This window comes from Engraulis encrasicolus, chromosome 18 (genome assembly GCF_034702125.1).
Source record: "Engraulis encrasicolus isolate BLACKSEA-1 chromosome 18, IST_EnEncr_1.0, whole genome shotgun sequence".
NCBI lineage: Eukaryota > Metazoa > Chordata > Actinopteri > Clupeiformes > Engraulidae > Engraulis > Engraulis encrasicolus.
This window is the reverse complement of record NC_085874.1, coordinates 10,575,161-10,589,260: the sequence shown is the minus strand read 5'-3', so window position 1 is coordinate 10,589,260 and position 14,100 is coordinate 10,575,161. Positions and strand designations below refer to the sequence as shown.

General features: G+C 46.9%; 1 protein-coding gene across 1 annotated transcript in view; it reads left to right on the top strand.

Annotated features, from left to right (window-relative positions):
- Positions 1–294: 294 nt before the first annotated feature.
- Positions 295–14,100, top strand: part of pinx1 (PIN2 (TERF1) interacting telomerase inhibitor 1) — a 35,436-nt gene continuing 21,630 nt past the window's right edge. The window contains exons 1-6 of the mRNA XM_063222344.1: positions 295–364; positions 753–862; positions 1,101–1,193; positions 1,304–1,385; positions 1,925–2,017; positions 8,899–8,981. Coding sequence (XP_063078414.1) covers positions 346–364; positions 753–862; positions 1,101–1,193; positions 1,304–1,385; positions 1,925–2,017; positions 8,899–8,981 — 480 coding nt within the window. The 5' untranslated portion in view covers positions 295–345. The remainder of the gene's footprint in view (positions 365–752; positions 863–1,100; positions 1,194–1,303; positions 1,386–1,924; positions 2,018–8,898; positions 8,982–14,100) is intronic.

Here is a 14,100-nt window from a genome sequence, read left to right as displayed (position 1 = left end):
ATTAGACTGTTTATTCTAGGTCTCTGATCACAACCTTCAGCAGGCCTGTCTGATCAGGCAAAGCCAATATTGTAGCCTACTGCCCCCGTGTGTTGAAACGAATGCATCACAAGTCGCAGTGGACAAAATGGAAAAATAATTTCAAAACCCATTGATACCAGACATAATAACAGAAGTTCAGAAATATCTCTTTAAAATAATAATAATAATTATAATAATAATAAACCGTTTGCAAAATCTCAACCCTCCTCCCAGGACAGAAATGCTCACCCGTGTTGTATTTTCAAACAGGCACAATATGAACACCTTGTACACAGCGCTCCTCATGTGTTTCAGGACCTCAAGATGTCCATGCTTGCAGAACGTGAGTTCAATGCTGTTAAGGCAAATAGATGTATATCAACGTGTTTTTTGGCACAGCATTATATGATAATATCCCATATGAAGTTAGCGTGTTGGTCTAGTCTTGATTATGGTCTTGATCAATGTGATTTTATTTACATCAACAAAGCATCATTCTCCGATGTAGGCAGGTTCCTGTGTCAGCTAGCAAGCTAACGAAATTGGCTAACCTTTTGCCACTGAAATATGTAAACAGGTCATTTTTTTAAAAAGAGGCGTTAACTTGATATTTATCTGTTGGACAGTGTACTTGACTTGAGAATGTTTTTGACGCTGTCAATGCGTGCGTTAAAGTGATCTGTGTCTTTGACAGCTAGTCGCTAATGTTTATCTTGCTGATGTGTCAACAGCCCGTAAGAAACAAAAATGGTCTGTGGATCCAAGAAACAGCGCTTGGAGCAAGGATGACTCCAAATTCGGCCAGAAGATGCTGGAGCGAATGGGCTGGTCCAAAGGCAAAGTATGTAAACTTGTTTCATTCTCATGGAAATATAACTTCTGGTACATTTTCGCCAGGTGCTCTTGCAGCCAAACTAAAATGACGTGGCTCGCATGCCATGTCCCCACATGTTTTGACTGACCACGTGTTTTCGTTGCGTGATGACTACTCTTTATTGTTTACCAATATCTGCCTCACGAACATCTGTTTCCCAGGTTAAGACGCATCTTTCATGATCTATTTACCTTCCTCCGTGTAGGGACTGGGGAAAACTGAGCAGGGAGAGACAGAGCACATCAAAGTGAAGGTGAAAAACAACAGTCTCGGCCTGGGCACCAGCACTAGCAATGAGGTAAGTTAACCCCATCAAAGCATGCACACCAATGTACTCATCAATGCATCAAACAACTATGCTGATGTTAGAGAGGGTGACATGCATTCCCATTGCATCTTGTGTTGTAGGACAACTGGATTGCACACCAGGACGATTTCAATCAACTCCTGGCAGAGCTCAACAACTGTCATGGTCAGAACACCACGAGCGGTACGTTGACTTGACTGTCAACCAAATACCCTTGACAACTTGCAAATATGGAAATCGTTGGGGAAAGTGCTGTTACTCTAGTAGTTCATACATTAGTTTTGCAGTGCTGCTAGACCACTAGGTGGTGCTGTTGTTGCATTTCTCAGCATTTCATTGTGATTTTCCCCTTGTTTTTAAAAGAGGTTAACTGTGTAAGTATCAGTAAACTTCCAGGCCATTGAGAGCTGTTGCTGTGGTGGTAGTCATAACAAGATGACCTGTACTTAGGCTGTCTTTAAAACAGAGCCATAAATGACAGGCTGTAACTTAAAGATTGCAATTAATGATGATCGTACCCATTGTTGCCAAGTCTGTTGTTTTATTGTGATGGGTAATTGAGTAGCCGTCGTGTTACAAAGTGTGGTATTATGTTTTTAACTGTACTTCAGAGCTGTTAACTGTGTTTCAGAAGATATTGACTTAATGACTTAGCAATGGCCGCAATTCTGTGATGAAATAAATTATTTGTACCGGTATGTGTGCTGCTGTGCCCACCTCAGAAGCTGTACAGGAGGAGAAACAGGACAGCTTCAGTCTGGAGGAGAAGTCCAAGTCGTCCAGAAAAAGGGTCCATTACATGAAGTTCACCAAAGGTGAGTGAGCCAGGGGTTGCATTCCAATATGCAACCTTGCGTCCTCCACTTGTGCTTGTGGCCTCACGTTTTGGTGAGCGAGCCAGGGAGTATTTTATTAGCCTTGATTTTTTTTACTGCATTTATATATACCGCCTTTCCACTCTCTGGAGCACTCAAAGCACTTAACATTGTATGCCTCACATTCTTACCCATTCACACTCACATTCACACACTGGTGGCCGTGGCTGCCACGTAGGGTACCACCCTGCCACCAGGAGCAACTTGGGGGGGAAGTATCTTGCTCAAGGATACATCGATGGGGTTAGGCAGAGCGGGGCTCGAACCTGCAACCCTTCTGGCAGCTGAACGGCTCCTCTACCACCTGAGCCACCACCTCCAATTATACCTTTTAGGGGTACTGACTCCATTGCTCCCTCTCCTCTTCTTCTTTTACATTACCTAACATTACACTTAGCAGACACTTTTTTAATCCAAAGAAACTTAGTCCTACAGTTATTTCATTTCAGGGTATTGGTTCTTCTTCTTCTTCTTCTTCTTCTTCTTCTTCTTCTTCTTCTGTTTTTTTTTCATGCCAGTAGTTCATTGAAGTTCTGAGTGTGCCATGACACTTTTCTCGTCAGTGAAACATACAGTTTTGTGTTCTGATGATTTCACCCATTTTTTTTCTTTACTTTTTTTGTCATCATAACAGTCAAGAGTGGATTGTGTTGATATTGTTTGTATTTCTAACAGTGGTCATTCAGTCCCAAAGCATTGTTTTTGATTTTTGATTTTGATTCTGTAATGTGATCACATTATTGTAGATGGATAGGCATTGCCAGTTTTCGTACTACTGAGAATATCATCCGACTCAAGCATTTGCTGGAAAATCCATTCTATGCCGTTTCAGAAATTGATGCAATAATGTCGCACTCTTTGTGAAATGTGCTATCGTTTATCAAGGTGAGCAATATACTCTATTTTCAGCCACTTGATTTTTCTCTTGGTGATGTCATAGCGACGTTTGTTATGATGTAGTAGTTATGCATTTTCCAGCAAATGCTTGAGTCGACTTGGATGGTTGGCGATTAAAGGGTCAATAGTGTGAATTCCTGATGGGCCTCCATCTCCTCCTTGTGCTACGCTCACCGTGCCCATTTCCCATGTCGGTGAGGGTTGGGCCCACGGGTCAGTGCAGCCAGTGAGGTCAGCTCAACCACTGACTCAGACACTCGGAGCACGGGAGTCGACCGTGCCCCCTCCCTCCCCAACCCAGCTGGCATTTGCCTCCCTCTTCCCCTGTCGATCACCAGGCCAGTTGTTGGCAGGACCGTTCTCAATTCCTCAGAAACGGTTTGGTTATCTCTCTCTTGGACTGCCACTGAGTATCAGTGACCTCAGTCACGTAAAAATGAGTTATGTCTAGAAGTCGTCCCTCCCTGCACGCACGCACGCACGCACGCACGCAGGCACGCACATACACACACACACACACCCCGACACCACAGGTCTCTTAATTGTGTTTACCGATCGCCATCTCCCAGAGTGGTTATCGTGAATGAAAACACTTGGCTTATTTCACCGTCTTGTTTGCCGTTGTTTTTTCCACAGCGGCGTGGAATGTGGGGGAAAGTGTGCTCTGCGGCCCCCACCCCCCCCCCCCCCACCCCGCCAACAACATCACACCCATATAAGGACACACACACAGACACACACAGCAGGAGGCAAGGAGAGGTTGAGGAGGAAGAAGGAGGGGGGAAAGGGGCTTTTAAAAGCGGCACTTCCTGTTTCCTGTGCAGGCCGCCACAGTGCGGTGCTGGACGGACGGACGGTCGGACAGTCAGTTTTTGGGCCACACACGCGAAATGGCCTCAATCAACGCCTGATGGGCCTCGGAGATAGACACACCAGACACTCCCTGTCAACGACGTCTCCCCCTTTCACCCTGATCTCAGGGACTCCCAATTTAGCCGGCCGAGAGGAAAAAGGCCGTATGTGTGTGTGTGTGTGTGTGTGTGTGTGTGTGTGTGTGTGTGTGTGTGTGTGTGTGTGTGTGTGTGTGTGTGTGTGTGTGTGTGTGTGTGTGTGTGTGTGTGTGTAAGAGAGAATAGCCATTGGTTGTGTGAGCAAGTGAGGTAGACCATGGAATGCTCTGTGACCTACACTTCAAGCAGAGCCAAGCTGCAAGAGGTTCTGTCCCCGCCTGGCTTCATGCCCCCCAGCCAACCCCACTGCCTCTGTAACCTCTGCTTCAACTTCTTAGGGCCTAATCAGAGGTAACTAGCATACTTCGCGCCTTTTGGTCTTCAGAACCATTAATGACGTCATCGAAAGCAGCAGACCATTCATGCTCATAAATGCTATAAGTGCAACATTTGCAGTTCTGGGCTTGTATTTTCGAATGTGTGCCCTCTGCTGTTCATGAGAGAAATGGCACATTCTGCCGCAGCGATCGAGTTCTAAAAAAAAAAAAATAGATCGACAAACACAAGGAGCTGTTTGCCCACTGAAGATATGACTTGTGACTTATCACAATAAAACGGATTTTTGTTGTAGCCTACATTGCCAGATCATTCTAAAACCATGTGAGAGCATTGTTCTGGCTGCAGAGTTTTACAGATAGATCGCCAAACACAACATGCTTTACTGAACAAAGTAAACCATTGCGTCATTGAACAAAATTGAGACATTATATTATCCACAAAATGAGGCTGGGCTCCTCCTGTAGTCCAGCTGTATCTAGGCTACTTCAGGGCTCTTGAATGTGACCAAATTTTTCAGTAGTGCAACGGAAAAAAAAACTTAGCTATTTGCTTTGTGGCTTCTTTTTAATGTATGCCATTTCTTAGTGCCTGGTTTCAGACTTGATAGAGTTTGTTGTCAATAATGATCTAGTAATTAGTGTTTTGTCTTGTTTTCATTAAGTGTTGAAGGTTCAAGCTGAGGACTGTCTACTCTCAGGTCTGTTTCTACAGTGGCAGAGAGCAGATGTATGTAGTCATTAAAGTTCATTATGTAAGGGAGCTTGACCAATAATGAAGTGTTTTTTCGTTGCACGAAGGCTTGGGCCCCCTTGGCTCTTGGGCCCGGTAGGCCTGTGCAGCAAACCGTCTTGTGCATGTGTTTTCAGCCACTCTGGGTGTTTGTTACCTCACCATACCTCTCTTTATGCTTGCTACGGTTGCCCCTAACAACATTACACCCTCATCCCCTTCTGTACCCTGCCTGTGATATGCAAAAGGGAGGAGTATTTGCAGTGTTGGGTACTGGTTACACGTATGTGTATTTTTATTAAATGATAATTTCATCTTTTTTTATATTTTCTATTGGTTTACGTGAATGTAATACGTAGATAAAAATAAAAACGCCATTGTGACGGGTGTGTTTTAGCCCCCTAAATGGGATATTAAAAACTGGAATTTTAGAAATTTGCTTTCTAAATCTGGGCTTACGTGTTAACGAGAGGCCAAAACCAATGTGTTTTCAAAAATATCCCATAGTTACCAGAGCAATCCGCTCGCGCGGCTCGCCAGAGGATTGTCTTACGTTCGCTTGGCCTCTGGCTTCCAATGCATCGCCATGGTGACGGCGGTTGGTGGACGCCATTTGCGGAGGTTAATGCGAGTAATGGCTTTATCCCCTGCTAAACCGGTTACATGTGAAGAGGTTGGAAGAGGTTGCCGGCAGGCAGAGGCTACTTATGCCCCCTCGCTGTCTGCCAACGTTAGGTGATGAGTGATGGCATGTTTTTTTTACTAGCTCGGTGGCACTGGGGTTGGTAGAGGCACGTGGTAATCCTTCTTGGTATTAGTGCAATACCAGACTGCCAGACTGGCTTTTAACTTTGCCAGTCAAATGCCACCATGAGGGCTTTCATCAACTTGCGTAGACCTGCAACTTTGGACTTTTGGCGTTTGGTGTTAAAAAGACGTTATGACTTAAATGTCGGGACATCTGTGCTCGATGTCTCTCTCCCATCACCACAGCTTGGTTCTGTATACTAGGCTAATTTGCAGGCCTACTACAGATTTTTTTCCCTTTAAAAAAACCTGTCAGTTCCTTAATCATTTTCTGTGTTCTTATTCAGTTTTGTGGTTCACATGAGGCTTTGTAGTTCGCCTTGTCAATTCTGTTGGTATGAGGTTCTTTTGCCCTGCCCTGTCCTGCCCTTCCTTGGCCTGGCCTGCCTGTCCACTGCCCACGCCGGAGCTGCTGCTTCTGGGGGTTGGTGATTGATGATACCACCACCACCACCACCTTCACCTCCACCACCACCATCACCACTTCTCTCCGGAGAGAGACACAGGCCTCTCCACAGCCAGCCTGCCCCCTTCACTCTATCTATCTCTACCACTCTATCGTAAACCAGTAACCCACTTTTAATTGGGTGCCTATTCATCACGCTGACAAGGCCTCGAGAGTTGATGTGGAGTCAACAGCACTCCCGTCACACTGGGCAGCTGCAGGCCGACTCCCTTCCCACCTGACTGGGATGAGAAGTGTTGTTTCCTCATTACAGCATCAGGTACTGCATTGGCACGTGGGTGCAAGGCTGCACGAGTCGAGTCGAGTCGAATCATCATCATCGTTGTCGTCATGAGTAGTCGTGTGTTTCTCATTTCTGTTCATGAGTCGGATTCGGTTGTCATCCTGATAAATGGTTTAATTCACTTTTTGGCGTTTCACATTTTGCGACGGTTGACATGGCTTGAGCTATATTGTGTTACGTTTTATTTAATTGCATTTTTCCTTTTTTACTTGCGGTTCATGCATATTATGTTTTGATTTCTCCGCTGCTTTTGTAAGTGTGCCAGATTGGGAACGTTGGTTGTCAGATTGGCTCTTTCAACCCCTGAAGACTTGTGATTTTCTTTGCTAAGCATTTTTTAGTCCGTGTTTGGTTTTGCTCGTTGTGGAATCACCTTGGTAACTGCCTTCCACCACACCCACAGGACTTCAACGGTTATCTTCAGGTAGCGTCTCAACAGGGGCTCTACAGCCCCCCAGGGGACATTGGGGTGCCCTAGGGGGACGTTGAGAAGGATACAGCAGAGAGGAGTGGTGCTTAGTTGCCATTGGGAGGCATTAGCTCATTTTGGTTTTTTTAATACGAAGGGGGCGCTGGCAAGCTTATGATGAGGTCAAGGGGGCGTTTGGAAGCCCTAGATAAAGTCCAGGGGGTTTGATTCGTTTATATTTTTATATTTCCAGTATGAAGTGGGGATGGGGAGCAAAGTGCGTGCGTGCTTGCGTGCGGAAGGCTGTGTGCGTGCGTGCATACATACATGTGAATTTAACCTTAACCCACTCCCTCAGTTTCAAGTGTTTGTGTGTAGCCAAGTGTGAGGAGGTCAGTTTTTTTTCCTCCCTCTTTCTTCTTCTCTTTATTTTTTTTCCCACCACCTAATTTCAAAGTTCAAGAGGCGGCGGTGGTGATGATATTGGAACCCCTTGCGAGATCAAGAGATGGTTTGCATGACCCGGCGCTTTTGTTTAGGCCACTGTGACCCTCACAGGATACCGTACCGCCCCGGCCCCCACAGCCCTAGCCTCCAGCCTCCCAACACACACACACACACACACACACACACACACACACACACACACACACAGACACACACAGACACACACAGACACACACACACACACACACACACACACACACACACACACACACACACCCTCCAACCTTCTTCTGGTCAGCCAGTGAGGTAGCAACACAGGCGCCCCTTTGAAAAAGCCAGGCTGGAGAAAATAAAATGGAGGAGGGAACGGTGAGTGTGGGACTGCTGGTGGTGGCGGCAATGGGGTGTCCAGAAGCTTTGCAAAGGAGCAGGCGAGTGTGGTTTGTGGCTGTTGATGTTGCTCTTGGTGGGAATGGGGGTGACTAGAAGCTTTGCAAAGTAGCAGGCGAGTGAGGTTTGTGGCTGTTGATGTTGCTCTTGGTGGGTGGTGGTGGTGGGGTGACTAGAAGATTTGCAAAGTAGCAGGGGAGTGCAGTGTCTTGGTGGGAGCTGCTAATGGTGTTGGTGGGTGGGTGACTAGAAGCTTTGCAACAGGGGGAGGAGAGGAGGGGAACGGCGGAGAGGGCGGGTCAGCGGTGTTGGTGTTGTGGGTGATTGGTGTAGGAGAAGGAGATGGGGTGGGGTGGGGTGGTGTGCGACTAGAAGCAATAAATAACCAAATGTTATCAGGAGCCAGGCCAGAGGAAGAGGATGCAGCTGGGCGAGTGTGACTGGAGGTGGGGAGGCAGGAGACGGACAGCCAGCCGCTCCTGGAGCCTTTGAGGGCCTTGGAAAAAGAAGAGAGAGCGAGAAGGGAGAGAGGAACAAAAAAAATGCTGTGAGAAGAAGAAAAAATAAATAAATATGTTGGAGGGGGTGTGAGGCGGGGCTATTTTTCTGTTCTTGTTTTTTCTTTTTTCTATTTTTGCTTTGGTTTATTTTTCTTTACTTGCTGTTTCATTCCCCTCCTCCACCTCTATAGGTTACCTCTGTAACCCCCCACCCCCAACGCACACACTCCTCCTTTTGGCCCAAGTTCAAAATCACTTCTGTGTGTCGGTTTCACGTGTTTCAATTTACACAATTGAGAGCCATTTATGCTTTTCAGAAATTTTTTATTCAGCCGTCATGCAGAAAATGAAAAGGGCATGTCCTACAAACAACCAGTTACGTGAAGAAAAACCCATGTTGTCTACCTTTAGATATTTGAAGTACAGTTGTTGGATCAAAACTTGTTCCTCAGACTTACACGAGTTCTTCAAGGCTGGATGAGTTACACCGTCGTTATCCCACCCCACCCGACCCCTCCTCCTTTTGGAAAGAGTGTCATCATCTAGTCCTAGTGTTTCTCTGTATTGTTGTTGTTCATGCTCTCCCCTTTGTTTGGTCTTTCAGGAAAGGACCTATCCAGTCGCAGTGAGACTGACCTGGCGTGCATCTTTGGGAAGAGGTCAAAGCCATCGAGAGACCAGGATGAGGTACGTCACATTGGCACTGTTTACAAGCGAAGCAGCGACAAGCAGGCCACGGGGGTATTTCAAGAGGGAGGTTCAGTAGCCAACCAAGTTAAAGGAAAACTCTGGGCAATTTTAACAGAAGTTGTATTGCTCCCGCTACCCTTGACTCTCCATTACCAGATGATGGGAGAATCTCTTTTGTCAGAACCTTCTGAGAGCTTTGCCATTCTAATATAACCTGACTTAACCCATTGATGCCTAATGCACCTGCAAAAAACGCCTGCTGAATGCCTAAGCCCTTGTCGGGAAAGATGCCATCAGCCTATAAAAATCCAAATATCTTCGCCTCTGATGCACATAACAACATGAAATAAGTTGCATTTAAACCCCCAAGACCCTCGTCTTGCATTAGAATGTGTTCATTCAGCTGTAACATACCCACATTTTTATTTAAAAAAAGCTAAAATCTCAAGAGCCTGAATGCAGCGTATATGTGTCTCTCCAGGCACCAAAGGTAAAACACATAGTAGTCATCAGGCTCAAATGGGTTAAGCTATCTGGTTGTGTTTCGCCAAACTCATTGAGAGTAAATAGAATGGAGGCCAAAATTCTATTTCATTGTTGAAGCCAAGTTGGAGCCAAGGTTGGACCCAAAAAGACAAAAAAATGGCCAAATCCCATTCATTCCTATGAGAGACATAAAACCCTGTATCTCCCTTAAATGCCACTCCAGGGGGATAATTTTTCGCTCAACTAGTAGGTCCCCTTGCTCTCCAACTTACCAGGGTGGTGATTTTTTGTGGTGATGTTTTGTTTTAGAGAGATATTAAAAGTTAAATTGACCAATGAGCATCAGAACATGGTTTGATTGACCGTTAGAAGTCTTGTTGTTGTCCAATCAGCACCTGCGTTTGGCGTTGCTAAGGTGGAATGTAAGTTGGAAAGTTCCCAAATCTGGCTTCAAAGCGTTGAATGGCAAATAGCGTTGATTTGGCGTCCATTCTATTTACTGTCAATGGCCAAACTACATGCGAGGGTGTACCGGTTTCCTCACGCAACCATCTGATGCCCATGAAAATCAGAATCATTTCAGAGCGAATAAACCAGTCAGCATCCCTGGGTGGGATGTTCCATAGATAGTTGCAGCGTTATAGCTGTTCTTCCACCTGTCGTTTTCAGCTGCATGATGGGTCGAGTCCAGTGTGAGTGGTTGTCAGTAAAGATGAGGACAGGGTGTTTATCCAGTCACATACTAATTTCGGCACCTGAAAGTGGTACAAGGAATACGTGGCAGGGGTTTTAACTTCAAGTAGGTTTTGACTTCCTTTGTCTCCAAAGACTATTTCAGATGTGGGTTAGGGGATGTATGGGCTAGACTGGAGCACAGTCATGTCAGCTTAAGAGTGGTATCCACTCCCACTCCCTTCTAACACACACCTAAAACCAATGAACTCACACACACCTAAAACCAATGCACACACACACACACACACACACACACACACACAGACACACACACACACACAGACACACACACACACACACACACACACACACACACACACACACACACACACACACACACACACACACACACACACGTGCATACTTACCTAGAATTCGCACGCACACTGGTCACACTCACATATTCATGGTTGGAGCAGAGCCACAGATTGCTACTCTCCACCGCCACCAAGCTGCGAGGCGAGGCTGCGGCCGATCACCAAGTCTCAGGGGTCACATGGTCTCCCTGTGCGGTCATCCGCGGGCACCGATTAGCCGTGTCATAGCGTGCTGCTGCTCAGCACGGCACAGGCCACCGCAGGCGGAGGGGGGGAGCCAGCGCTCCAAATCCCATTACAGGATTAACTCCTCCTTCATCCACCCATCCACCCTCCACCCCTGCTCCTCTCCTCCACCTCCCACCACCCATCTCCTCTCTTGACTCTCTCATCTCACCTGGTTCCACCCTTCTCTCCATGCTACACTCTTCCTCTGCTTCTCTCTTCTCTCCTCCTCCCTCCATCCTTCCTTCCTTCCCTCCTTTACCACTATCCTCTCCTCTCCTCCTCTTGTCTCCTCTTCTCTTCTCACCGCCTCCCTCCATTCCTCCCTCTCATCCACCCTCCCCCTGCTCGCTCTATCTCTGCCTTCGGAGCCGTTTTCAGGAGAGCCACAGTCATATCAGGTAATGTTCCACCAAGGGCAGGGCTCAGGGAAGACCTTGGCCGCCTGGAGGTGCAATAAGCGCTTAAAGTTAAAGACTGCGGCAGCTTCCGTTTGTGATGACTCGTGCAGAAAAATAAACATGGAAGATTTGCTTCGAAAGTTTTCTTTCTCTCCCCCATTCCCCCCTCCTCTCCCTTTTCTATCACCCAAGTTCGTTACCGTAGAGTTGTCAGTCCTCAGACATGTTTGGGACAAGCGTCAAGCTGTCTGTGACTGTGATTCCATCGTGACTGTTGGCAGTCGTGATGCCCTTTAAGACGGCCTAGCAGGTGAACCGAAGGGGCTGCTTAGTGTACGTACAAGCAGACTGCACACGGCAAAGGCGGCTAAGGTAATCAACTTAATATAGACGAGCAAGTGTGATAAGCGGCGAAAGCGTTTTTTTTTGTGTGTGTCGAGAGGGGTCAGGATGGCCTGCCTCTCGCCACACCTGTGGAGTTCAGCACGGCTCGTCTGGGGGCTTCATGCGCTACACACATACACACACGTCTGGTTCTGTAGGATTCAGGAAGCTCTACAGCCTGGAACTTGCCAGTGCAATTTGTTATTTTAAACAACAATTGCATGCATCAAGGAGTCATGTATCTACTGTATTGTAGACGCTGCCACATACGGAGAATTTCTTGGTGGCAAGGAAGGGCAACTGGTAGATGAAGCCGTGCCTTCTGAAAACGAATCCAATGTGCACGCTCCTAGACCCAGAGTAGACCTCGCAAAGCTGTGCGGAACTACAGGTCTGACGAGAGCCCGGCTAGCGTCAGGACTCAGGAGGGGTTTTGGGCGTCAAAAGAGGTGTTGAAACATCAGTTAAAAAGCTGCAAGGTTTGCCACATCCTTCTTTCCCCCAAACACTTAAAGAAGAAGCAATTCGTGGATTAGGCATCTCAGTCTCCTGTCCCAATGAATCAGTGGCTCAATGCAGATAGAAGGCAATACACACGCAAGAAGAGACGTAATTGTTCGTTCAAGCTTGCATTTTACCATAAGAAGTAGAAGGCAACAGCACCAAAAAACATGGTTGCGCAATAGCATTATCCACACTGTACTACTTCTACTGTCACAGATGCACTTCCTGAGTGGTGGTCTGTGTTAATGTTGGTTTGTGCGTGCGTGTGTTGTTGTTGCTAAGTGCTGTCGATGATGGTTGTTTTCACAAAGCAGTTCAGCAGATTTGGCATAATTGCGATCAACATGAAATTCAACTATGTGGGAAAAGTCCACGTCATGCTACATTGGGCTTGTGGAATGTGCTCCCAGTGCGTTTGCCCCGTCAGAAGGAGATTTCACAATAATTACAGGTGAACAGCAGTAAGCTTAGTCTATTCAAAAAAGAGAGGTTGGGCATCTTGTTTATTAAAAAAAATGTGAGTCCTCAGACATTGCTTTTATGATCACATTTATTTATCTTTCTATATGTGAATCCATGTATCTATCTTTTCACATATTTTGTAATCTTCCATTTCATATTGTTGATTCTGAAGGTCAGTCATAAGGTTTTGCGGTCAGGAAATGGAAGGCTCCCTTGTGAGTCCCCACTGTAAGCTGTTGGTTTTGTTGAGCTGCAGACAAGCTCTCTAAAGCTTACACTGCACGCTTGCTTTGTTTTAGTCAGTATGTCGGTTAGTATATCAGAATTCCACGCGTATGAAACAAATGCCGGATGCATGTTTTAAACAGCTGTGCAACAACCTATGTTGAAAGAGCAGAAAGACCCGGCTGTGTGCCATGAATCAGCAGCTATATAGTAGCGTGGCCACGCTTGCCGTACTGTAAATATGTTGACTGGCTACAGAAGGAAACAATAGTGTATCGGACCGTAGCCAGGGGCAGTGTTGGGTAAGCAAGACGCAGGTTGCCCTAGGGAAATGTGTGCCCGCGTCTGTGTGTGAATGTGTGTGCGTATTTGATAGATGGTGTTTGTAATTTTCCATCTGAGCACGAGGTGTATGCTCACAATGCATGTGTCCCACAAACGGTATTTGATATGTCTGTGTCATGTATGATCCATAGTCACTGCTTCTACTCAATATCATTTCAAACCGTTTTCAACATTTTTCCGTAACCTTATGACGTGTTCTATTATGGGCAGAAGCCCACAGGACAGGCCAGTATACGTAGTTCTTGGTCCTCTCCCGTGAGTAGAAACCTCCAGTAAAGCCTCAGATGTCTGCCCCATAAACCGGGCGCTTCTTTTCACTCCTCGCGTGTACAGTTGCCCAGTTGTTGGTCTGCTAGCCATACCCCGATCTTTTCTAAATCCATACACCCTTGGCACAGGAACAATATCATAGCAGATACAGATACCAGGTCTGTGGTTCTCCTCGGACCTCTCGTTGGACCCTGGTCTGGCTGCCTGGGGCGATGGTGGTGGTAGTTGGGGGGTGTTGTCAACAACTGCCCCCTATATCCCACCACCACGAATGGGCCTGCAGTTCCACCTCGGTCACTACCCACCCACCCACCGGGTTCGCGGGCCCCTCGGACCTCCATCACAATAGCCGCTCCGCTGCCTGCCTCTGTCATGTGGCTGGCACTGACGAAGGGAGAAAAAAATTGGAAATGCAGGTGGGCGATATAATCCCCTGCCTTCCTCTTCCTCCCCTGTCTTTCTCCGACCGGTGACCACCCCCTCTCCTTTATTTTATTTTTTTGGTTGTCTTCCTCTCCGTGTGCTAATCGTTTTTCGCCGGGCTTTATTATTGCGAGGCTCATGGGGGTGGGGTGGGGTGGGGGGCAGGGGGGGACACGACTCCATTGAACGGATCAGAAACCGATGCGAGTGCACACAATCACAATGGCCTCCCTAGAGGACCAGTGGCGTGCAACACACATCACCTCACCTCACCACACCACACCGCAGAGCACAGTAGCACAGCACAGCACAGCACGACACTGACAGCACCAGACCGAG